This window comes from Lissotriton vulgaris, chromosome 7, assembly GCF_964263255.1.
Source record: "Lissotriton vulgaris chromosome 7, aLisVul1.2, whole genome shotgun sequence".
NCBI lineage: Eukaryota > Metazoa > Chordata > Amphibia > Caudata > Salamandridae > Lissotriton > Lissotriton vulgaris.
This window is the reverse complement of record NC_141695.1, coordinates 1,257,143,261-1,257,170,261: the sequence shown is the minus strand read 5'-3', so window position 1 is coordinate 1,257,170,261 and position 27,001 is coordinate 1,257,143,261. Positions and strand designations below refer to the sequence as shown.

The window sequence follows — 27,001 nt, the reverse complement described above, 5'->3', positions numbered from 1 at the left end:
TTTGAGATAGAGTGAGGATATACATAGCTACTGACTTACACATACAGAGGTAATCCTAGACTATTTGTAAATATGCATTGATAGTTCAGAAGATCAAATACATTGTTGTTGTTTGTAAATAATTAGTACTGAAAAGTGTTTAAAAATTTTTATTAATTAGAATTTATATAGAGTTTGATTTACATTTCTTAAAGTTTGCATTAGTGTTCACTTTAAATTACATTTTAGTAATTTTATTCGATTATTTCAATAATGGAGCCATTTTTAAATATAACATTGACATTTTTTGGTAATTTTAGCATGAGAGCTTCACTAAAGTCTTCTACGTCTGTAGGTATATCGAAGTAGTCCATTATAATAGTATTTTCGATGTCCATTGATTTTAAAAGTTCAGTGTCTTGAATGTGTACCGTTAGTGTACATTTTTCTTGCGTCGTATTTTCAATCCCATATATTGTAATATTTATTTTTTCCAAAGGTGGTTCTATTACCTGCAAAGTAAAAAAAAATTGTTAATAGAGGCATATAGTGTGCATTGTGATTATTCTGTTATTGTAGTAGTCCAGATGGTAAGTTAAATAGAAACTGATAGTTTTAAAGATAGAGAGTGAGGTAGTGAGAGCGAGAGAGAGTGATGTACTTATTTAGTGGGAGATTGTGTAGTTGTGATATTTTGCGAGATAGATGTTGTAGGATAGTGAGGTAGTGAGATAAATTGAGTGGAGTTTTGAGTTATATTTATTGATGTAGTGAGAGAGCGAGAGTGATTTGAAGAGACTGAGCGAGTTGTATTTTGAGTGAGGTGTTGAAAGTGATGTAGTGAGATAGAAAGTAATATAAAGATGTAGTGATATAGAGATAAAGTGATGTAGTGAGATAGAGTGAATTTGTGATGTAGTAAGATAGAGAGTGATGTAGTGATATTGAGAGTGATGTAGTGAGAGAGTGATGTGATAGATAGTGCTGTAAGATACAGATCTACAGTTAAAGAGTGAGTGTGGTATATTGCGAGTTATGTAGTGAAAGTGAGGGAGTGAGATAGAGAGTAAGAGAAAGTGAGGCAGTGAGATAGATAGAGAGTGAATTTGTGATGTAGTAAGATAGAGAGTGATGTAGTGAGTTAGAGAGTGAGGTAGTGAGAGAGTTCGGTAGTGATAGATAGTGCTGTAAGATATAGATTTAGGTATAATACATATTGAGGCATCTACATAGACATAGAGAGTTAATTATACTCATATAGCGCCACTTAAAGAAACACACATAGACACCTACCCACTTATTGAGCTTTGCATACATACAGGTAAACGCACTCAAATCTACATATACACAGAGCGCGGGGGCAGAGAGTGCGGGGGGCAGAGAGTGCGGGGGGCAGAGAGTGCGGGGGGCAGAGAGCGCGGGGGGCAGAGAGCGTGGGGGGCAGAGAGCGTGGGGGGCAGAGAGCGTGGGGGGCAGAGAGTGCGGGGGGCAGTGAGCGCGGGGGGCAGAGAGCGTGTGTGCAGAGAGCGTGGGGGCAGAGAGTGTGGGGGCAGAGAGCGTTGAGGAGAGCTGTTGGGGCAGAGAGCGTGGTGCAGAGAGCGTGGGGGCAGAGAGCGCGGGGGCAGAGAGTGCGGGGTGTAGAGAGCGCGGGGGGCAGAGAGGGTGGTGGCAGAGAGCGTGGGGGCAGAGAGCGTGGGGGCAGAGAGCGTGGGGGCAGAGAGCCGTGGGGGCAGAGAGCGTGGGGGCAGAAAGCGTGGGGGCAGATAGTGTGGGGGCAGATAGCGTGGGGGCAGATAGCGTGGGGGCAGATAGCGTGGGGGCAGATAGCGTGGGGGCAGAGAGCGTGGGGGCAGAGAGCGTGGGGGCAGAGAGCGTGGGGGCAGAGAGCGTGGGGGCAGAGTGCGTGGGGGCAGAGTGCGTGGGGGCAGAGTGCATGGGGGCAGAGAGCATGTGGGCAGAGAGTGTGGGGCAGAGCGTGTGGGTAGTACTTACCTCTATATGTGTATTCCGCGTAGTATTTAACATTTTCTCATTGTTAAACTCGTGGACAGTTAAGTGTGTCATTTTGACATACGTTCCAAGTGTTATTGGGAATTCTGTTGCATTTCTCCATAATGTTATTTTGACAGAGTCTGTTGTGTCTATAACTGTAATAGATTTTAATTTTGTTTCTTGTCCTGACACAAAAATGTTTTTAGTTTCTTCTTCCTGTAAAAGATAAAGTAAATATTAGTTTTTATTAGTGATGTAGGTGGCGACAGAGTGCGGTGCAGACAGAGTGCGGTGCAGACAGAGTGCGGTGCAGACAGAGTGCGGTGCAGACAGAGTGCGGTGCAGACAGAGTGCGGTGCAGACAGAGTGCGGTGCAGACATATTTTTGTGAAGAGAGTGTGTTGAAGAGAAAGCGTGGGGGCAGAGAGCGTGGTGTCAGAGAGCGCGGGGGCAGAGAGCGCGGGGGCAGAGAGCGCGGGGGCAGAGAGCGCGGGGGGGCAGAGAGAGCGGGGGGGCAGAGAGCGCGGGGGGGCAGAGAGCGCGGGGGGGCAGAGAGCGCGGGGGGGCAGAGAGCGCGGGGGGGCAGAGAGCGCGGGGGGGCAGAGAGCGCGGGGGGGCAGAGAGCGCGGGGGCAGAGAGCGCGGGGGGGCAGAGAGCGCGGGGGGGCAGAGAGCGCGGGGGGGCAGAGAGCGCGGGGGCAGAGAGCGCGGGGGGGCAGAGAGCGCGGGGGGCAGAGAGCGCGGGGGCAGAGAGCGCGGGGGCAGAGAGCGCGGGGGCAGAGAGCGCGTGGGGGCAGAGAGCGCGTGGGGGCAGAGAGCGCGTGGGGGCAGAGAGCGCGTGGGGGCAGAGAGCGCGGGGGCAGAGAGCGCGGGGGCAGAGAGCGCGGGGGCAGAGAGCGCGGGGGCAGAGAGCGTGGGGGCAGAGAGCGTGGGGGCAGAGAGCGCGGGGGCAGAGAGCGCGGGGACAGAGAGCGCGTGGGCATAGAGCGCGGGGGCAGAGAGCGCGGGGGCAGAGAGCGTGGGGCAGAGAGCGTGAGCGTGGGGGCAGAGAGCGTGGGGCCAGATCGTGTGGGGCAGAGAGCATGTTTGAATAGAGTTGGTGTTGTACTTCTTAACATACCTCGGATATTGTCCCTGTTATGCTCATCAATGTCCTTAATTTTGCTTGTCTTATTGTTTTAATCGGTGATACTGGTGGAGCTGGTGGTTCTAGTATATTTTTAGCTTCGTCCAGAATCTCACTAGTAAGCGTTAAAGGTATCATCCTTGATATTTTAGTATTTTTCGTTAAAAGTACAACATTGTTCTTTGCTAGAAAATTTCTTATAATAATTCCATGTCCTTGTTTTGTTTGATTGTAAAAATCGTCATTATAGCATGTTGCTTTTATTGTACCACTTTCATCTGCTAGGGCAAGGTGGTATAAGATTTTGTTTTCTTTCTTAGCATTTTGGTAGTTTGTTTTTTGAGAACATGTTACAATGTTTGCTTTTATAGCCTTTTGATAAGTTTTGCTCTCATCTTGTTTGCCCATCTTAATTTCTTGTATAGAAATCATCTGAAATGAGAATAAATTGTGAGTATACATTTTGAATATAACTGTTGAATACATTGTACTTTATCTTGAAGTAACATAAAGTAACCTATGAAATTATATAACTGGCTTATTAAATAGAGAGAGTTATGTAGTGAGAGAGAGTTAGGTAGATAGAGAGTGAGGTAGTGAGAGACAGAGTGAAGTATTGAAAGAGTTAGGTAGTGATGCTTACGAATGTAGAGATATAAACAGAGAGTGATGTTGTGAGTTAGTGATATAAGAGTGCGTTAGTGATAGAGAGTGGGAGTTATTTAGTGTGATAAAGAGATTGTCAATCTGATGAAGTGAGATTGAGAGAGAGTGATGTAGTGAGGTAAAGAGATAGAATTTGTGTGTTAGTGAGATAGTGATTATGTTAGTGAGTTATTGACTGACTGAACTTTAGAGAGAGCGAGGCGTGATATAGTGATGTAGTGAGAGTGAAATTGAGAGAGAGTGATGTAGTGAGAGACAGTGATGTAGTGAGGTAGAGAGTGAAGTTGTGAGATAGTGTGTTAGAGAGTGATGTAGCAAGAGAGTGATGTATGTAGCAACAGTTATTTAATGAGCTATTGAGTGAGAGTTAGTGAAGTAGTGTTATTGTGTTGCTGTTATTTAGATAGAGTTGAGTAGTGAGATAGAGAGTGAGTTAGAGAGAGTGAATGAGTTAGTTAGCGAGTCAAGTAGTGTGTGAGATAGAGTGAGTGATGTAGTGAGAGAGAGTTAGTGAGAGAAAGTGATAGGGAGAGAGCGAGTGAGGTATATATAGAGAGAGAGTCTACCACACACAGATAAAGTGTATCACTCAGACATACATATAGAGCACTACATATTGATACATCCATAAACTTCCATATTCTGAGACAGCCATACACACAGAGAGCTATCAACACATATACAGAGCTACATATATACCCATAGAAAGCCACTGAGTTAGTACTTAACATAAATATTGCTTTAGCCACATAAAGATAGCGAACTATTTATACACCCATATATATACACCATGCTTACTAAATTGCAACCCATAAAGCTTTGTGATCACTATAATATGACTCTAATATACCATAGTGACTTAAGTTTACATTACTATAGATATGATCTAAAGTCGATTTGTAGTCAGTTGTATATTCTGTTACTTTCTGTTCACATTTGAATTCGTTTACCATATATTGTCGCAGTATGTCAGCATTTTGTGATGTTTGTGTTAGATCTATGTTGAAGTCACCCATTATGCAGTAATTATAATTAGGGTAAAAGTTCAATATCGTACTTAAAACTTGTAATAGTATTTGTATGTGTACATGTGGTGGTTTGTATAGTATAACAAATAAGTAGTTGCAATTATTAAGCTGCAGAGTAAAATGTAGAATGTCAATTTCGTGTTGTGTTTCATATATAGGAATTAAAAAAATATTTTTCCTGTAGTAAATTGCTATGCCATGGTTTGTTACTTGATGGTGGAATTTGTCAAATATTAATAGATGGTACTGTTCTATTAAGAAAGTATTGCTATCAGCTGGTCTAGTAGTGTTTATTTCAGTGAAGCATAGAATATCTGCATTCATTAGATTTGTGTCTGCTTTCATAGCTGTGTAATTCTTTTGCAGTGAACGTATATTTTGCACTATCAAATTACACATTTGGCTGTAGTTACATAATTGTGGTACAGATATTTGCAATAGCATATCTGTTCGAAGTCTTGTCATTTCGTCATGTACTTTAGCATGGACAGCTATTTTGTCAGGGTTAAAGTTTTTAATATATATGTTAGCTAATGATTTTGCTCTGCTTAAAGCCACATAATGCATATGATGTACTTTGCTATTGTTAAAGTGTATGTAAAGTGGTTCAATAGTAGCTCCTTGTGTTCTATGTATAGTACGTGCAGATGATTGTCGTAGGGGAAATTGTTTGCGTATAATGGTGATAAATTTTTTGGTAAATTGGAAATGGCGCGATATAGCATGTATTGGTGTCCAAGTAGGCAAAATGTTAGTGTTATATATGTGTTTATTTTCCTGCCTTGTATATTTACCAACATTTGCATCATCAAAATGAATCCATATAACATTAGGGGTGTTATTTATTGTTTCTACAAATTCAACTATGCCTGTAGCACCATTAGTTAATCCATCATTAACATTAATATTGCTAGTTAGATCATATCTTAATTTCAAGGCAATATGGACAACGAATGGCAGGCCCATTGTTTTTGTTGAGTCTGTAGGCAATTGACTAAGAATTTTCTTTTTAACAATTTCAGTTAAGTCAGATGCAACTGTATCTACTGCTGTTGCTGTGTAAACTGGGTAATGTTGTATATGTTGCAATAAAACTGCACTATTAATGCTATTAACTTCATTGTTAGTTCCCATTATGTAAGGTATAGTTTTGATAATGTTTTCTGGTGGTTCTAATTCTCGTGTTTGTATCTGTATTATATCTTCAGTAGTTTGTTTTCCTTCTCGTAATCTGTTTAGTAGTTCAGCAAATGGTAAGTCATTGAGCTGTCTCATTATTTTAGTTAACTCAAATAACTTAAAATGTTCTTGCCATAGATTAGTACTTAATGGTCTGTATGAATATTTAGAAGTTTCAAAAATGTATGGGTCAAATACTGGCTTTAATTGATAAAAATCTCCAATTGCTAAAATTGATACACCACCAAAAGGGAGGTTAGACATTTTTATTTCTTGTAGTCTATTATGTATGAAATTGAATATATTTGCTCCTACCATTGAGATTTCATCAATTATTACTATTTTTAGATGCATTAATTGGTTTTGTAGTGTGCTCCTGTTCTCATGAGTTAGTGGTTTGTGATCTAGTGTTTGCGAAACAGGTATTTTAAAAGTACTATGTAGTGTTTTACCATGAATGTTATGTGCTGCTTTGCCCGTTGGAGCTGTAAGCAATACATATATGTTGTCTGGATTTTCTCCTGCTTTAGTATTGTAGTATCGTAGTAATGTTTGGTAAAGCGCAGTAATAAGGAAGCTTTTACCAACTCCTGCACCACCTGTACAAAATGTGTAGCAGGGTGTATCTTTTGTTTTGATCCAATGTAAGTGATGGTATATAAAGTTAAGTTGTTCATTGGTAAGATTTTGCATTATACTGTTATATTGCTCATTTGGTATTAAATTATTTGTTAGTTCTTCTTCAATAGTTGTACTTCTAATTCCTAAATCGAATGATAAGTCATAGATTATTTGTTCATTAGCTTGTATTTCTGGACATATGTTGTCATCATTTTCTATTTCTGTGGGAGGTATAAGTAATGGATCTAATGTACTATTTTCATTGTCGTTTGTTGTTAATGTTTTATTATATTTATTATGATAATAGTCAATTGTGCTTTGAATTTCTAGATAGCGTTCATAATATGTTTCTTTCTGACCAATTATTTGAAGTTCAACTCTCCATGGGTAATAAAGCATTATCAATTCTCTATAATAATTTTCGGAGTCATTGTTTTTGTTAAATCTACAATATCGAATTATTTTTTGTTTTTTGCGTTTTGCGTAGTCTACTTCTATTTCTTCATTTTGCAGATTAATCTCAAGTTCTTCCTCATCTGAGCTATAAAAGTTATTTTCTGCAAGAAAATTTTCATGGTCGGTTTCTTTATTCTTTTTTTTTTTTTTTTTTTTAACATCATACATAGATGCATAGTCAGCTAATGTACATGTTTCTAATATTTCAGGGCGTTTGCTGTACTTTACTATAATATTTTCATATTGAATGTTATTAGAAGTATCTGGCAATAAATTTATAGCCTCAATGTCTTTTAATAGGTATGTCCTCTTTTCTTGTGGGCTTGTATTAATGAATACAAAAGATCTCGAACTTTTTCGTAAAGGGATTTGAAGTATGAGATAGGCAGCTTCTTGTGCACTTATCTCGGTACAGTTTAAGAATTTGTTACCTATATGCTTGAGTTGTTCTTTTATACTTGGATTGTGATATACTTCTTTTGCAGCTTGTGCAATTATTTTGCTCATTCCACGTTGAGATTTACTAATATATGAAACAATATATACAGCACAGGCATATGCATCTAAGATGTATTGTATATCTATGTTTGCTTGCCATGCTTGTAAAATTGTAGGATTGTAGTTATTAATAAAGCATTCAGCAGGTGTTCTTTGTAGAAAAATAGTTTTCTTTTCAATAATTGATTGTATACATTTAAGATACTGTTTTATATCTAGTTGCATTGAATCTAAAAACTGACTAAAAGTGTAATTTTGAAATTCTTGTGAGTTCATCGTTAGATGTATTAGTTCAATTTGCTGAAGGAGTTCTTGATCTGTTTTGTCTAGCTCTAATTGTTCTAATATATACGTTTCTGGCATTGGATATTTTGGGTACTGATATTTGCATGTTCTTTTATGTTTAATACGACAATTCTTTGTATGGCCGTGCTTTTGGAGCGGTAATAAAGACTCTATATTTGGATCTTGAGTTTTTGCACATGTTACATACTTATTGATAAAAGTAATAACTTTATTGAGTTCAGAAGTTTCATATTGTGGGGCATTCTCGATCCATATTATGGCATGTATATGTGGGGATCCTCGTTGTTGGAATTCTACTCTATAAAAGTAATCTATTATTTTGCCAATTGGATTACTTTCATGTAATAGTATACAATTAAATAGTTTTCTAACTTGGAAGTCAAAATGTCTTGCACAAGTTATAGGATTTTGTTGTATTAATGCACATTTTGTTTCCCATGACATATTTTGAAATTCTTCTTTTGTACATTCCTTTTGGTTTTCACTACGCAATAAGATGTTAATTAAATGATACCATTTTGTTTCAGCAGCTGATAAAGTCAGAAAGAAAGTTGGTATCCCTAATTGTCTGATCATAGCAAATAAATCTTTTTTGCATTGCTCCCAATATGGTGGTGAACTACGTACAGTTTTAAGTATTTTGTACCCCTCATTAAATTGTAGAATTTTGTCTAATTTTTGTTTGATGTCTTTTGCAGTTATAACATGGCCATTATTAAAGTATTTCCTAAGGGAGATATATATTTTGCTATGTATTTGCTTTATGCGCAACTTAGTCAATTTAAAGAAAACATTAGTTATAGACTTTGCTACTCTTTTATCATTACTCCTTAATTCCCATTGACAAATTGTGCTGTAATGTACTGGTACATGCCTTTCTTTATTTGTTAGCCTTCGCTTGCCACAAAATATTGTAGGGAAAGCTAAATATTCATAATCTATGTCTTCATATAGACCTCTTGGTGTGTTATGTTCTGCAGGTGCTAAATTTAAAATATTAGTATTTTCTGTAGTTATAGTTTCATTCGTTAACATAGTATCTAAATTCCCTGCTGCTATGTTGTCTTCAGAATCTGATGTATCGTTAGTATCAGAAGTGTCATTACAAGGTGTTATATTTGCTGGTGTATATTGCCAATCTGGATTAATGGTGACTCCATATTCTTTGAACATATTGCTAGTACTTGCCAAATATATTGCAGCGTTTTTAACTTTATTAGGTCTCACATTCTCAAAATGTGTATAAGATTTGTAACTTAATTTTCTTTTTAATTTAATGGGAATCGTCATGTTATCATTAACTTGCCTAGGTAAAACAGTAACAGTTGTCATAACATCTGCAGGTACATTAACTACTGCACCTGATAGAGATTTTTGGGACCCACGTGGTAGTGCTCTAATTTGTAAAAAAGGTATTCTTGGTGATACTAATCTTTCTTCTAAATTATGCAACTGTAAAGCTGCTGGAATATTAGGAAAAGTCATACCATTATAAAAAGAACAAGGGGGTATTTTGTTGCTATTGATATATGTGTAACATGTTTTACATATCTCATCAGTTTTGAATTTGCTAATGTTACACTCTAAGAATTTTGCTTTCTTTGTAATACTGTGTGTTTTGACTAAATTCTGTTTATGCCATAATTGATTGCAAATAGTGCAAGCATACTCCGGACCATATCTTATTTGGGCATGGAATCTACTTATTATTTCAGTTGTTGTTTCTAACCTTATATTAGTATCAGTGTAATCTGAATTTTCTGCTTCTTGTATATGCTTTCTTTTCCTGTTACTTTTTTGCGCCTGTACCCTACTAGTTTGTGTTTGTAATTGTACCCTACTAGTTTGTGTTTGTAATTGATCACTATGTGTAAATGATACAGTTATGACATTGTCATTGCTATTAGTTATGTCGGCAGTGACATTACTGTGTGTTGTTAAAAGCTCTTCATTTGCTTGACTATTGCTGTTTACTGTGTTTGTACTTGTATTTCTGACTTGTATGTTTGTAGTTGTAATATGTGTTAATGCATTTACCAATACTTGTGTAGTATGGACATATATGTTTTTTTTAGACTTCATTTTATTATCGCTATTGTTTTTTAGTGTTGCGTTAAGGGATTTCCGGCTAATTGTTATAATTTTTACAGGAGTTAATTGTAAACTAATACTTTGTGAATGTGTTAGTCTTCCTTTATTAGGTAACTTAATGATGTATTGGATAAGTTGATTAATAGATTCTATTTCTATAGCAATACATGTTCCATTAGGATGTGGTATTGCTTTTTCATCTTGGCTATGTGAATCAAATATAAAGTAAGAACGGTTATTTTTAAATACAGAAATTGCATTATTTTCTATACTGATTAAAACACCATTTTCTAAATTAATTGTTGAAGTTAATGCTGACATTAATTTAGCATTTTTACTTTTGTTTTCTTCATTTATCTCACCTTGAAAGTTTTTTTTCAGCTTAGTCGAATATATTATGTTATTGTGAACTATGTAATTAGGTAAATTATGTAGTAGTTCACAATTATCGTTATTAAGAGAGTGCATTTCAGTATATAAAGCATCTCCAAGATCCATTATACAATTAACATCTAAAGTGTCCCAAGTAGATGCTGGTTTACAGTAGTTGTGTAGTATAGCAAATAGACTCATTGTTAGAGATTGTGAATATTGAGATGTGTTTTCAATGGTGTTTTGTTTATGCTCCTGTGTTCTATTAAGTGTATCTATATTTTGTGGAGTTTGTGCCAAATTATCATTATTTCGGTCTCTATTTGTGTCTGTTAGACTTTTAGTCAATATGCTATTGGCCCTATTTTCAGGAATTATTATTGTATTACTTACAGGAATACGTTTATAAACATGATCATTACTATCTGTATATGTGTTGGCATGTAAATTACCTTGTGATGTTTGTTTTTCTAAATGTTTGTTTATGCTATTTTGGTGAAGTGTTTTTCTAACTATACTAGCATATGTGTTAGTTGTAGTATTATTCTGTGGTGTAGTAGTATATTGTGGTGGATCTATGTGATGGCTGTTAGTCGTAGTTAGTTCTGTACGTGTTGTAGGAGTTGAAAATGCATTTGGATCTGATCTTGTACTAAGAGTATTAGCTAATGATGTTGATGGCTGTTCTACATTAGTAAAGGTTCTGATTTTTGCTTCACGTATGATATTTTTTGCTCTTTCTATACGTGTCAGAAAGGCGTGTGTAAAAAAATTAGAACATGCTTCAGTAGAATGCACATATATATATTTTCTTGGTATAGAATTTCTATTTTGTTCATTATTGACTATTGCTTTTTGAAGCGTATCTTTTTTAATAGTAGTTATATTTATAGGAGTTAATTCATATGGCACGCAATTATCATTTGGACCTTTAATGCTATGTGCAAGCTTAGTTATGTAGTCTAGAAGATTTTCAAATGGTATTTGTATAGTAATACATGTTCCATTTGGGTGAGGCATTCCTGTGTTATCGCGGCTATGTGAATCAAATACAAAGTATGAATTGTTATTGTTTATAATAGAAATAACATACTTTTCCATGCAAAGTAAAACACCTGAGTTGCAATCTAGTGCAGCTTTTAATGTTGTTATTAATGTTGGTGTTGATGGGTCAAAATGTTTCAATATGTCTCCATATGATGGTTCTTTAAGCTTAAGTGCATAGATAGTGTTATTGTGTTGTATAAAATTAGGCAATTCGTCTGGATGCATAAGTATTTGACTATTAATTGAATGCATATCTGTGTATAAAGCTTCACCTAAGTCCATAATGTGATGTAAATCTTCTTTAGTCCATGTATTTGCAACTTTGCTATAGTTGTGTATAATAGCAAATGTGCTATTTGGTAAACATTGTCTCCCCCTTGAATTACTTGAAAATCTTAAATGCCCCTGATGATAATCTGCTTGCAGTATTTGGATCATATTTATTGCTACACTGATTTTGTTTTCTTAAACTCTTGTCTAAAGAGTATATTGACTATGTTCTATTTGTATATAGTTACAGTTTACTGGCAAATTGCTATATTTATATTATAGTTATTAATGAGATTTATTTTTATAGCTTTTAATTTCTAGCCTATTTTTTTCCTAGTAATCTTGTAAGTATTAGTTTTATAATATTTAGGTCTTTTATTTATACTAGAGTATTTTTATTTTTACTTTAAGTAGGCTATTCTATAAACATATATATATATATAAATATATCTATATACATGCACACACACACATATATATCTATATATATATATATATATATATATATATATGTATATATAGAGAGTAAATGAGTTATGTTATCTTGTTTATAGATCTATACTATTTGATGTTGTTAAAATTCTTTTTACTGTTACAAGTGGATAGAGAAACAAAAACAGTTATGTACTTTTACCTCGATGTTGTTTGGACACGCAATTAGCAACTTGTGATCTTGTAAGGAATAATTGGCAACCTATGAAAAATGAGAAAAATGCATTAGTTAGTACTTTTAATAATAGTATTTATTAATGTATTGTATTACAAGAAAGAAGGTAAGGTAATGAAAGTGTTTAGTAAAGTGTATTTGTATTTTTGAGCAAGTCATAAATAATAGTGAGTTGCATTTGTACTATAGTGTTTTTCGATAAGCATGTACTTAATATTGTGTAGTTTATTGTCGTAAATAGTGTTGTGTGGATTTTGTGCTTTTAAAGCGTGTTAGACTGTGTGTGTGTGTATAGAGAGTGTGAGAGCATAATACTGAGAGAGTAATATAGGAAGTGTGTACAGAGAGTATGTAAAGAGATTGTGTGTTAGAGAGAGTGTGGTACAGAGAGTATGGTACAGAGAGTGTGGTTAAGAGTGTGGTTAAGAGTGTATGTAAAGAGTGTATGTAGTACAGAGGGTGTATGTAGTACAGAGGGTGTATGTAGTACAGAGGGTGTATGTAGTACAGAGGGTGTATGTAGTACAGAGGGTGTATGTAGTACAGAGGGTGTATGTAGAACAGAGGGTGTATGTAGAACAGAGGGTGTATGTAGAACAGAGGGTGTATGTAGTACAGAGGGTGAGCGTAAGAGACAGAGCGCCAGACAGAGAGTGCCAAACAGAGAGCGCCAGACAGAGAGCGCCAGACAGAGAGCGCCAGACAGAGAGTGCCAGACAGAGAGCGCCAGACAGAGAGCGCCAGACAGAGAATGTATAGAAAGTGAAAAGATGTGAAAAAGTTGGCAATGCCTCACGTAAGCAACCCAATTGGAGTTTGCAGATTGGTTCTCACCTGCACTCACTTTATCATCATCAGCGATTGCCAACTTATAGTGCACCATACTCTCTGCATTATACTTTTTGCATCATGCTCTCTGCACCAGACTCTCTGCACCACGCTTTCTGCACCACGCTTTATGCACCACGCTTCCTGCACCACGCTTTCTGTACCATGTTCTTTGCAACACACTCTCTGAACTACTCTTACAATGTAGTACAGAGAATGTGGTACAGAGAGTGTAATACAGAGAGCGTAATGCAGAGAGCGTAATGCACAGAGCGTAATGCACAGAGCGTAATGCATAGAGCATAATGCACAGAGCGTAATGCACAGAGCATAATACACAGAGCATAATACACAGAGCATAATACACAGAGAGTAAGAAAAAGAGAGTAAGAAACAGAGAGTAAGAAACAGAGAGTAAGAAACAGAGAGTAAGAAACAGAGTAAGAAACAGAGTATGAAACAGAGTAAGAAACAGAGTATGAAACAGAGTATGAAACAGAGTAAGAAACACAGTAAGAAACACAGTAAGAAACAGAGAGTAAGAAACAGAGCGTAAGAAACTGAGAGTAAGAAACAGAGTAAGAAACAGAGTAAGAAACAGAGTAAGAAACAGAGTAAGAAACAGAGTAAGAAACAGAGTAAGAAACAGAGTAAGAAACAGAGCGTAAGAAAAGGGCGTAAGGAACAGAGTGTAAGAAACAAAGAGCGCTAGATAGAGACCATAACACAGAGAGCGTAACACAGAAAGCATAATACATAAAGCATAGATAACAGAGCGTGATATATATATAATGTGTAACAGAGTATATGTTAGAGAGCGTGTATAAACAGTGTGCTAAACAGAGTGTAAGAAACAGAGAGCGTAAGACAGAGCAGAACACATAGAGCATAACACAGAGAGTATAATACAGAGAGCATAGATAACAGAGCGTAATACATATCATGTGTATCAGAGTGTCTTTTAGAGATCGTGTATGAAGATTGTATGTACAGAGAGTGTATGTAGTATAGAGGGTGTATGTAGTATAGAGTGTGTATGTAGTATAGAGGGTGTATGTACTACAGCGGGTCTATGTACAGATAGCATTGTACAGATAGCATTGTACAGAGAGCGTAGTCCAGAGAGCGTAGTCCAGAGAGCATTGTACAGAGTGTGGTACAGAGAGTTTAATACAGAGAGCATAATACAGAGATCATAATAGAGAGTGTATTTGGGGGCCTTTAAGTTTTGCTGTTCTTTAGACAGTGAGTGTCGTTATGTGTTGCTCAGAACAACCAAAGCACAGACCCAGCACATGCCGAACTCTGAAAATAGCTGTAGATATGTAAAGGCCATTTTGCTCTGACCCTCTCTGAAAGAAGTTTCTCAGTACTCCTTTGAACGGTACGTATGTTTTTTTTAGTTTACAAATTTTTTGGAAAAGGTATATTTTCGTATTTCTAGGTCCAACATCGCCCGTGCATCTCACTGCAGCGATGTGCACCACTATTCACTGAGTTGTTCAGATCCGCGGCTCTTTTGCAGTTTGAGGTAAGCTATCTTTTCTTTTGCAATAATCTTATTTTTTTTTTGTCTTTTTGTAGATCCAACATGGCCCGTGGCGTCTCCCTGCAGCCGTGTGCACCACTGTGCACGAAGCTGTTGAGACGGGTATGTATGTTGTTGTTTTCGTTCAGAGGTAAGCCATGTTTGTTTTTTTAGGCTAATCTTATGTTTGTTATCTTTTTTGTAGGTCCAACATGGCCCGTGGTGTCTTCCTGCAGCGATATGCACTACTGTGCATGAAGTTGTTTCGATATGCTGTTTTTGTACAGTTTGTGAAAAGTTATCTTTTCAATTTGGCTAATGTTATGTTTATTCTCTCTAGATCTCTGTACAACGCTCTCTGCACTATGCTTTTTGCCTTATGCTCTGAGCACCACAGTGGAGGGATGATGCAGTGAGAAGTTGATGAGAGTGCAGCAGTGAAGGGACAATGCAATGGGTAGCTGAGCAGAGAGTGCATTAGTGAATGTACGGTGCAGGGAGAAGGTGAGTAGAGAGTGCATTATTGAAAGGACGGTGCAAAGAGAAGCAGAGGAGCGATTGCAGCATTGAAGGCATGGTGGAAGGAGAGGTTGAGGATGTCAAGCGTACTCTACAACAAAGTATTGAAATGTGCTAGAAAGTGTGTAATAAATTAAAGAGAGCATAATGCTGAGCGAGTAATATAGGAAGTGTGTACAGAGAGTATGTAAAGAGATTGTGTGTTACAGAGAGTGTGGTACAGAGAGTATGGTACAGAGAGTGTGTTAAAGAGTGTATGTACAGAGTGTATGTACAGAGTGTATGTACAGAGTGTATGTACAGAGTGTTATATAGTACAGAGGGTGTATGTAGTACAGAGGGTGTATGTAGTACAGAGGGTGTATGTAGTACAGAGGGTGTATGTAGTACAGAGGGTGTATGTAGTACAGAGGGTGTATGTAGTACAGAGGGTGAGCGTAAGAGACAGAGCGCCAGACAGAGAGTGCCAAACAGAGAGTGCCAGACAGAGAGCGCCAGACAGAATGTATAGAAAGTGAAAAGATGTGAAAAAGTTGGCAATGCCTCACGTAAGCAACCCAATTGGAGTTTGCAGATTGGTTCTCACCTGCACTCACTTTATCATCATCAGCGATTGCCAACTTATAGTGCACCATACTCTCTGCATTATACTTTTTGCATCATGCTCTCTGCACCAGTCCTCTGCACCACGCTTTCTGCACCACGCTTTATGCACCACGCTTTATGCACCACGCTTCCTGCACCACGCTTTCTGTACCATGTTCTTTGCAACACACTCTCTGAACTACTCTTACAATGTAGTACAGAGAATGTGGTACAGAGAGCGTAATACAGAGAGTGTCATGCAGAGAGCGTAATGCAGAGAGCGTAATGCACAGAGCGTAATGCACAGAGCGTAATGCAGAGAGCGTAATGCAGAGAGCGTAATGCAGAGAGCATAATACACAGAGCATAATACACAGAGAGTAAGAAACAGAGAGTAAGAAACAGAGAGTAAGAAACAGAGAGTAAGAAACAGAGAGTAAGAAACAGAGAGTAAGAAACAGAGAGTAAGAAACAGAGAGTAAGAAACAGAGAGTAAGAAACACAGTAAGAAACACAGTAAGAAACAGAGAGTAAGAAACAGAGCGTAAGAAACTGAGAGTAAGAAACAGAGTAAGAAACAGAGTAAGAAACAGAGTAAGAAACAGAGTAAGAAACCGAGTAAGAAACAGAGCGTAAGAAAAGGTCGTAAGGAACAGAGTTTAAGAAACAAAGAGCGCAAGATAGAGACCATAACACAGAGAGCTTAACACAGAAAGCATAATACATAAAGCATAGATAACAGAGCGTGATATATATATAATGTGTAACAGAGTATATGTTAGAGAGCGTGTATAAACAGTGTGCTAAACAGAGTGTAAGAAACAGAGAGCGTAAGACAGAGCATAACACATAGAGCATAACACAGAGAGTATAATACAGAGAGCATAGATAACAGAGCGTAATACATATCATGTGTATCAGAGTGTGTTTTAGAGATTGTGTATGAAGATTGTATGTACAGAGAGTGTATGTAGTATAGAGGGTGTATGTAGTATAGAGTGTGTATGTAGTATAGAGGGTGTATGTACTACAGCGGGTCTATGTACAGATAGCATTGTACAGATAGCATTGTACAGAGAGCGTAGTCAAGAGAGCGTAGTCCAGAGAGCATAGTCTCGAGAGCATTGTACAGAGAGTGTGGTACAGAGAGTTTAATACAGAGAGCATAATACAGAGATCATAATAGAGAGTGTATTTGGGGGCCTTTAAGTTTTGCTGTTCTTTAGACAGTGAGTGTCGTTATGTGTTGCTCAGAACAACAAAAGCACAGACCCATCACATACCGAACTCTGAAAATGGCTGTAGATATGTAAAGGCCATTTTGCTCTGACCCTCTCTGAAAGAAGTTGCTTAGTACTCCTTTGAACGGTATGTATGTTTTTTGTTTCTTTTCAAATTTATTTGGAAAAGGTATATTTTCGTTTTTCTAGGTCCAACATCGCCCGTGCATCTCCCTGCAGCGATGTGCACCACTATTCACTGAGTTGTTCTGATCCGCGGCTCTTTTGCAGATTGAGGTGAGCTATCTTTTCAATTTTAATAATCTTATGTTTCTTATCTTTTTTGTAGGTCCAAGATGGCCCGTGGCGTCTTCCTGCAGCGATGTGCACCGCTGTGCACGGAGCGCTTCAGACGGGTATGTATGTTGCTGTTGTTTCCGTGTAAAAGTAAGCCATTTTGTTTTTTTAGGCTAATCTTATGTTTTTTATCTCATTTGTAGGTCCAACATGGCCCGTGGTGTCTTCCTGCAGCGATATGCACTACTGTGCATGAAGTTGTTTCAATATGCTGTTTTTGTACAGTTTGTGAAAAGTTATCTTTTCAATTTGGCTAATGTTATCTTTATTCTCTCTAGATCTCTGTACAACGCTCTCTGCACTATGCTCTTTGCCTTATGCTCTGAGCACCACAGTGGAGGGATGATGCAGTGAGAAGTTGATGAGAGTGCAGCAGTGAAGGGACAATGCAATGGGTAGCTGAGCAGAGAGTGCATTAGTGAATGTACGGTGCAGGGAGAAGGTGAGTAGAGAGTGCATTATTGAAAGGACGGTGCAAAGAGAAGCAGAGGAGCGATTGCAGCATTGAAGGGACGGTGGAAGGAGAGGTTGAGGATGTCAAACGTACTCTACAACAAAGTATTGAAATGTGCTAGAAAGTGTGTAATAAATTAAAGAGAGCATAATGCTGAGCGAGTAATATAGGAAGTGTGTATAGAGAGTATGTAAAGAGATTGTGTATTACAGAGAGTGTGGTACAGAGAGTATGGTACAGAGAGTGTGTTAAAGAGTGTATGTACAGAGTGTATGTACAGAGTGTATGTACAGAGTGTATGTACAGAGTGTATGTACAGAGTGTATGTACAGAGTGTATGTACAGAGTGTTATGTAGTACAGAGGGTGTATGTAGTAGAGGGTGTATGTAGTACAGAGGGTGTATGTAGTACAGAGGGTGTATGTAGTACAGAGGGTGAGCGTAAGAGACAGAGCGCCAGACAGAGAGCGCCAAAGAGAGAGCGCCAGACAGAGAGCGCCAGACAGAGAGCGCCAGACAGAGAGCGCCAGACAGAGCGCCAGACAGAATGTATAGAAAGTGAAAAGATGTGAAAAAGTTGGCAATGCCTCAGGTAAGCAACCCAATTGGAGTTTGCAGATTGGTTCTCACCTGCACTCACTTTATCATCATCAGCGATTGCCAACTTATAGTGCACCATACTCTCTGCATTATACTTTTTGCATCATGCTCTCTGCACCAGACTCTCTGCACCACGCTTTATGCACCACGCTTTATGCACCACGCTTTATGCACCACGCTTCCTGCACCACGCTTTCTGTACCATGTTCTTTGCAACACACTCTCTGAACTACTCTTACAATGTAGTACAGAGAATGTGGTACAGAGAGCGTAATACAGAGAGTGTCATGCAGAGAGCGTAATGCACAGAGCGTAATGCACAGAGCGTAATGCACAGAGCGTAATGCACAGAGCGTAATGCACAGAGCGTAATGCACAGAGCGTAATACACAGAGCGTAATACACAGAGAGTAAGAAACAGAGTAAGAAACAGAGAGTAAGAAACAGAGCGTAAGAAACAGAGCGTAAGAAACTGAGAGTAAGAAACAGAGAAAGAAACAGAGTAAGAAACAGAGTAAGAAACAGAGCGTACGAAAAGGGCGTAAGGAACAGAGTGTAAGAACCAAAGAGCGCAAGATAGAGACCATAACACAGAGAGCCTAACACAGAAAGCATGATACATAAAGCATAGATAACAGAGCGTGATATATATATAATGTGTAACAGAGTATATGTTAGAGAGCGTGTATAAACAGTGTGCTAAACAGAGTGTAAGAAACAGAGAGCGTAAAACAGAGAGCGTAAGACAGAGCATAACACATAGAGCATAACACAGAGAGTATAATACAGAGAGCATAGATAACAGAGCGTAATACATATCAAGTGTATCAGCAGTGAGTGATGGTGCAGTGGATAAATCAGAGGTGCAGCCTGGATGCGGGGGTCTGAGCAGAGAGGGCAACAGTGAAGAGACCGTGCAGGGAGAGGCTGAGGAGAGAGTGCAACAGTGAGTGATGGTGCAGTGGATGAGTCAGACGTGCTGGCTGTATGCGGGAGTCTGAGCAGAGAGGGCAGCAGTGAAAGGACCGTGCAGGGAGAGGCTGAGGAGAGAGTGCAACAGTGAAGGGACCGTGCAGGGAGAGGCTGAGGAGAGAGTGCAACAGTGAGTGATGGTGCAGTGGATGAGTCATGGGTGCAGCCTTGATGAGGGGGTCTGAGCAGAGAGGGCTTCAGTGAAGGGACCGTGCAGGGAGAGGCTGAGGAGAGAGTGCAACAGTGAAGGGACCGTGCAGGGAGAGGCTGAGGAGAGAGTGCAACAGTGAGTGATGGTGCAGTGGATGAGTCATGGGTGCAGCCTTGATGAGGGGGTCTGAGCAGAGAGGGCTTCAGTGAAGGGACCGTGCAGGGAGAGGCTGAGGAGAGAGTGCAACAGTGAGTGACGGTGCAGTGGATGAGTCAGACGTGCTGGCTGGATGCGGGAGTCTGAGCAGAGAGGGCAGCAGTGAAAGGACCGTGCAGGGAGAGGCTGAGGAGAGAGTGCAACAGTGAAGGGACCGTGCAGGGAGAGGCTGAGGAGAGAGTGCAACAGTGAGTGATGGTGCAGTGGATGAGTCATGGGTGCAGCTTTGATGAGGGGGTCTGATCAGAGAGGGCTTCAGTGAAGGGACCGTGCAGGGAGAGGCTGAGGAGAGAGTGCAACAGTGAAGGGACCGTGCAGGAAGAAACTGAGGAGAGAATGAAGAGATGTTGCAGTAAGAGGCAGAAGAGAGAGTGCAGCATTGAAGGGATGATCCAGTGAGACGTTGAGGAGAGTATGCATGGAGAGGCTGAGGAGCGATTGCAGCAGTGAAGGGACGGTGGAGGGAGAGGTTGAGGATGTCAAATGTACTAAACAAAGTATTGAAATGTGCTCGAGCGTGCGTGGTCCGTCACAAACGAGACACGATTTGGTGTGCAATCTGTTGACAAACGGATGGATTGTAATAATGCGCTATTACTTTACTAATATTATTACTTTCGGCTCATTTCCAAAAGTTTACCCAGCATGTCACAGAGTTAGACTACTGAATACAAATGGGCATTTTTACAGGAAGAGCAGTTGTTTCGCACAAGAGAATGTCATCTGTTTGTTAAAGTAAAAGTTACCCCATGACACTGATGATGACAGACGGCACACGAGGAGACGGGTGCTTTACGTAGAGTCCGGGGTTACAGCATGCCCCCTCCCGCTCTCCCCAGCTACGCGACAGGGCTCTTTCCCGCATGGCTATTTACTGTTAATGCTTTTACAAACACTGGTTACTACAAATAAGATCTTTTAAATACACTCATTTCTTACACTGCAGCTACTAAAGAACATGAGATATGGCAAAAGTTGCATCACTTTTCCGTTCATTCAGATAACATTTGTATACGTTGAGGAGAGTATGCATGGAGAGGCAGAGGAGCGATTGCAGCAGTGAAGGGACGGTGGAGGGAGAGGTTGAGGATGTTAAACGTAGTAAACAAAGTATTGAAATGTGCTCGAAAGTGTGTAATAAATTAAAAGGTGCACGTATATTTTGCAATTAAAATGCAAAGGTATAACATTGTTACATATATCGTAAGTCAAAATATAAGTAAAGTTAAAAAGGTAAACCCTTAAAAGTCAAGCATTGTCTTATTTTTAATGTATAAAATTACTTACAGTTCTGCAACAGAGATATATCAGCTCTCGAAATATACTGCCTGGTTACCACTCGAGAAAAGGTCGCTCGAATGCTTGAAATACAAGGAAATAAAAAATAATGTCAGTTACTTGAATAAAATAATTCAAGAAGTGTGGCATTGGGCAGACAGCGCACGAGGAGACGGATGCTTTACGTAAGGAGTCTGTAGCTACCGCATCCTCCGTTCCTTCCCCCAACCCCCCCCCCCGCCCCCCCTCTACTGACAGCAAAGCTACAGGCTGTTTTTGCGAACACTAGTGCTGCTATTTAAAGAGTTTATACGAGGGATAAGGTCTTTGAAATACACTCCGTCTAAACACTGCAGCTACCAAAGAGCATTCGATACGGCAACAGTTTCATTATAATGAACGCTTTTTACAACAAATTAACGAAATGTGCTAGACAGAGTTTTACAAATTACAGAGTGCATCAGTGAAGGGACGGGGCAGGGAGACTCTGAGGAGAGAGTGCAACAGTGAAGGGACCGTGCAGGGAGAGGCTGAGGAGAGAGTGCAACAGTGAGTAATGGTGCAGTGGATGAGTCATGGGTGCAGCCTTGATAAGGGGGTCTGAGCAGAGAGGGCTTCAGTGAAGGGACCGTGCAGGGAGAGGCTGAGGAGAGAGTGCAACAGTGAGTGACGGTGCAGTGGATGAGTCAGACGTGCTGGCTGGATGCGGGAGTCTGAGCAGAGAGGGCAGCAGTGAAAGGACCGTGCAGGGAGAGGCTGAGGAGAGAGTGCAACAGTGAAGGGACCGTGCAGGGAGAGGCTGAGGAGAGAGTGCAACAGTGAGTGATGGTGCAGTGGATGAGTCATGGGTGCAGCTTTGATGAGGGGGTCTGAGCAGAGAGGGCTTCAGTGAAGGGACCGTGCAGGGAGAGGCTGAGGAGAGAGTGCAACAGTGAGTGATGGTGCAGTGGATGAGTCATGGGTGCAGCCTGGATGCGGGAGTCTGAGCAGAGAGGGCAACATTGAAGGGACCGTGCAGGGAGAGGCTGAGGAGAGAATGAAGGGATGTTACACCTAGACTGAGGAGAGAGTGCAGCAGTGAGTGATAGTGCAGAGAGGCTGAAGAGAGTGCAGCAGTGAGTGATGGTGCAATGGACAAATTATCTAAAAAGTACAAGATAGTGTTTTAAAAATTACAGAGTGCGCGTAAATTTGACAAATAAAAGCTAAAGGTATGACAGCGTTACATTCCTCGTAAACAAATGTAAGTGAAGTTAAAAAGGCCCAAAATGCAAAACAAAGCATTACTGTCTTTCCATTGTATGAAGTTACTTACAGTTCTGTAAAATTGAGAGATGAGCTCTTGAAGTATACGGCCTAGCTTCTTTTTATAAAATATTCAGAATGTTCGCTCGTGTGCTTCAAATACTGCGAAAGGAAGAAATAATGTCAGTTACTTTAATTAATCCAAAAAAAGATGAGCACGTGTAATGTACAAAAACAGCATGTATGTGCCCTGTGCCTCTGAGACGCGCTGGAGAGGGGCGCTATGGAGGTGGTCAGCCCCGGAGACAGTCCCGAAGCAGATAGGGGATGCGCGAGCAAGGTAAGGTAGCATGAGCGTTCGTGGCCCCTCACAAACGAGACACGATTTGGTGTGCAATCTGTTAACAAACGGATGGTTGGTAATAATGCGCTATTACTTTACCAATATTATTACTTTCGGCTTATTTCCAAAAGTTTACCCAGCATGTCATTGAGTTATACTACTGAATACAAATGGGCATTTTTACAGGAAGAGCAGTTGTTTCGCACAAGAGAATGTCATCTGTTTGTTAAAGTAAAAGTTACCCCAGGACACTGATGATGACAGACGGCACACGAGGAGACGGGTGCTTTACGTAGAGTCCGGGGTTACAGCATGCCCCCTCCCGCTCTCCCCAGCTACGCGACAGGGCTCTTTCCCGCATGGCTATTTACTGTTAATGCTTTTACAAACAAAGTAAAAGTTACCCCAGGACACTGATGATGACAGACGGCACACGAGGAGACGGGTGCTTTACGTAGAGTCCGGGGTTACAGCATGCCCCCTCCCGCTCTCCACAGCTACGCGACAGGGCTCTTTGCCGCATGGCTATTTACTGTTAATGCTTTTACAAACAAAGTAAAAGTTACCCCAGGACACTGATGATGACAGACGGCACACGAGGAGACGGGTGCTTTACGTAGAGTCCGGGGTTACAGCATGCCCCCTCCCGCTCTCCACAGCTACGCGACAGGGCTCTTTGCCGCATGGCTATTTACTGTTAATGCTTTTACAAACACTGATAGTACTCTTTATGGAGTTGCTACAAATGATAAGATCTTTAAAATACACTCATTTCTTACACTGCAGCTACTAAAGAACATGAGATATGGCAAAAGTTGCACTATTTACTGTTAATGCTTTTACAAACACTGATAGTACTCTTTATGGAGTTGCTACAAATGATAAGATCTTTAAAATACACTCATTTCTTACACTGCAGCTACTAAAGAACATGAGATATGGCAAAAGTTGCATGATGTTGAAAGTTTCCCGACAAAAAATATTCTAAAATGCTTTAAAGTGTTTATTAAAAAGCCATGTGCACGTAAATTTTAGAAGTAAAAGTTATAAAATTTATACAAATATACTAATTGAATTATTTATTGTAAATAAATTTAAAACGTTAAAAGTAAAGCATTCTCTTATTCTTAATGAAAGCAGTTACTTACAGTTTTTAGTTAGAGATCGATCAGCTCTCGAAGTATACCGTCGGGCTTTTTCCCAAGAACTGTCCCGAAAGTCCGCTCGTCTGTTTTAAATAGTGCGAAAGCTAAAAAAGTGTCGTTGCTTGAATTAAATAACAAAAGAAACCACATGTAGTGTTGAAAAACAGCAAATAGGTAAGAGGTTGCCCTGTAGCCGTATGTTAATGTTTGGGTGCGGTGCTTCCTTCGAGCAAACAAAGGACTGTCTGGCAAGAAGTGTATTCCATTGTGAGTGCAGAGGTGCGAATTCTGTGTTAAGTATACGCGAAGGCCTGTCAGTTGCTTGAATTAAATACCAAAAGAAGACCACATGTAGTGTTGACGTTGCCCTGTAGCCGTATGTTAATGTTTGGGTGCGGTGCTTCCTTGTAGCAAACAAAGGACAGTCTGGAAAGAAGTGTATCTTATTGCGAGTCAAGATGTGGCAATTACATGTGAATTGAGTGTGAACGCGCGCGGATGCAAGAGACAGGTCCCACCCTCCCAAAAGAATTAAAGTGGCACCAAGTAGTCTGGGCAGTTACTACAAAGTCGTGCGTGCATTAAAACCAATACGCAAGTGCAGTGTAAAATTTAATAAAATAAAAACGCAGTTCCATGCAAGCGTGTTAACAAAACGTTAACGTAAACTTGCAAGCATAACAGTAGGCATATAATTTGAAACAGTAGCTCACAAATTAATGATACTACAAATTGTGGCAAAATATTTTTCTTTTATATTACTAATATGGCGCTCTGCACCTAACCTGTCAATCGTAGCAGTAAATTCAGTGAACTGTAGAAATTAGACAATCGTTACACAAATAAAACATGAACAGTGCATAAATGTATTAAAATATATCACTTACCTGTCGATCGTAGCAGCACAGTCAGTGGGGTGTATAAATCAGAGAAACACAAACAGAACATGGACAGTGCATACATATACATTTTTAAAAACAAGAGGTAAAGATCATAAAACATCAGCTACTTAAGGCAAAACTAGTACAGGACCCGAATACCAGGACGACATCGCGCAAACATCAGTGAAGATATCGGGAAATTACGTTAACGTGAAAAAGGGAGACGCCACGAGCCATGTTGGACCTTGAAAAAAAAAATTTAAAAACAAGAGGCAAAGATCAGAAAACATCAGATACTTAAGGCAAAACTAGAGTACAGGACCCGAATACCAGGACGACACCTGCGCAAACTTCAGTGAAGATATCGTGAAATTACATACATACCTGTCTGCAGGGACACGCCACGGACCATGTGGAACCTACAAAAGACAGAAAAAAAATAAGATTACTACAATAGAAAAGATAGCTGACCTCAAACTGCAAATAAGCCTCGAATAGGAACTACTACGTGCACAGCGGTGCACATCGCTGCAGGGTGACGTCACGGGCCATGTTGGACCTAGAAAAAAGATAAAATAATATTAGCCTACAAACAAAGTAAACCTTGTTTACCTGTAAAGGAAAACAGTACATATAACTAAAAATATTTAAAACATTACATCAACAGACAAAAGTTGCTCTCTTAGTCTCGACGGAAACATAAGATGAACCGTAAAAAACAAACAAACCTGGCTTACCTGTAAATGAAAACCGTACATGTAACACAAAATAATTAATACATTACATCAACAGACTAAAGTTGCTCGCTTACCTGTAGAACTTTCCAGACGAGATCGGGAAATGACGTTAACGGGAATAAACGTGCCCCGCCCATGCCGTATTAAAATCAAGTACTCCCCCTATTCAATTATTAATAGCACTTTCGTCAAACAAATAAAAAATGTAAAGATCGGAAACATTTTTTTTACAAATTAAATGACAGCTATTAGGCAATACAATAAATAACAATATCATAAAAAAAGGGAGATAAAAATATTTTTAAAGAAATAACTTACTTTTCTGTCGCAGGAGCCGCGGGTCGGAACCACTCCGTGCACAGCGGTGCACATCGCTGCAGGAAGACGCCACGGGCCATGTTGGACCTACAAAAAAGATAAGAAACATAATATTAGGCAAAATAAACAAAATGGCTTACTTTTACACGGAAACAACAGCAACATACATACCCGTCTGAACAGCTTCGTCCACAGTGGTGCAATCGGCTGCAGGGAAACGCCACGGGCCTTGTTGGACCTACAAAAAAGATAAGAAACATAAGATTATTAAAATTGAAAAGATAGCTCACCTCAATCTGCAAAAGAGCCGCGGGTCGGAACCACTCCGTGCACAGCGGTGCACATCGCTGCAGGAAGACGCCACGGGCCATGTTGGACCTACAAAAAAGATAAGAAACATAAGATTATTAACATTGAAAAGATAGTTCACCTCAATCTGCAAAAGAGCCGCGGGTCGGAACCACTCCGTGCACAGCGGTGCACATCGCTGCAGGAAGACACCACGGGCCATGTTGGACCTACAAAAAACATAAGAAACATAAGATTATTAACATTGAAAAGATAGCTCACCTCAATCTGCAAAAGAGCCGCGGGTCGGAACCACTCCGTGCACAGCGGTGCACATCGCTGCAGGAAGACACCACGGGCCATGTTGGACCTACAAAAAAGATAAGAAACATAAGATTAGCCTAAAGAAACAAAATGGCTTACTTTTACACGGAAAAAAAGCAACATACATACCCGTCTGAAGCGCTCCGTGCACAGCGGTGCACATCGCTGCAGGAAGACGCCACGGGCCATGTTGGACCTACAAAAAAGATAAGAAACATAACATTATTAAAATTGAAAAGATAGCTCACCTCAATCAGCAAAAGAGCCGCGGGTCGGAACCACTCCGTGCACAGCGGTGCACATCGCTGCAGGAAGACGCCACGGGCCATGTTGGACCTACAAAAGAGATAAGAAACATAAGATTAGCCTAAAGAAACAAAATGGCTTACTTTTACACGGAAAAAAAAGCAACATACATACCCGTCTGAAGCGCTCCGTGCACAGCGGTGCACATCGCTGCAGGAAGACGCCACGGGCCATGTTGGACCTACAAAAAAGATAAGAAACATAAGATTATTAAAATTGAATAGATAGCTCACCTCAATCTGCAAAAGAGCCGCGGGTCGGAACCACTCCGTGCACTGCGGTGCACATCGCTGCAGGAAGACGCCACGGGCATGTTGGACCTACAAAAAAGATAAGAAACATAACTTTAGCCTAAATAAACAAAATGGCTTACATTAAGACGCCCATGTTGGACCTACAAAAAAGATAA

The 27,001-nt window shown here is 39.9% G+C and overlaps 1 protein-coding gene across 1 annotated transcript; it reads right to left on the bottom strand.

Moving 5' to 3' along the window:
• Window positions 1-133: 133 nt before the first annotated feature.
• Window positions 134-25,289, bottom strand: LOC147703352 (uncharacterized). The gene is made up of 7 exons (XM_086931796.1): window positions 23,742-25,289; window positions 22,321-22,412; window positions 21,015-21,088; window positions 12,265-12,324; window positions 3,091-3,528; window positions 1,972-2,187; window positions 134-491 (listed from the first exon to the last, which is right to left on the bottom strand). The coding sequence occupies exons 5-7, from the start codon at window positions 3,526-3,528 to the stop codon at window positions 234-236; spliced, it is 912 nt and encodes a 303-aa protein (XP_086787922.1). The 5' UTR covers window positions 12,265-12,324; window positions 21,015-21,088; window positions 22,321-22,412; window positions 23,742-25,289; the 3' UTR covers window positions 134-233.
• Window positions 25,290-27,001: the final 1,712 nt, after the last annotated feature.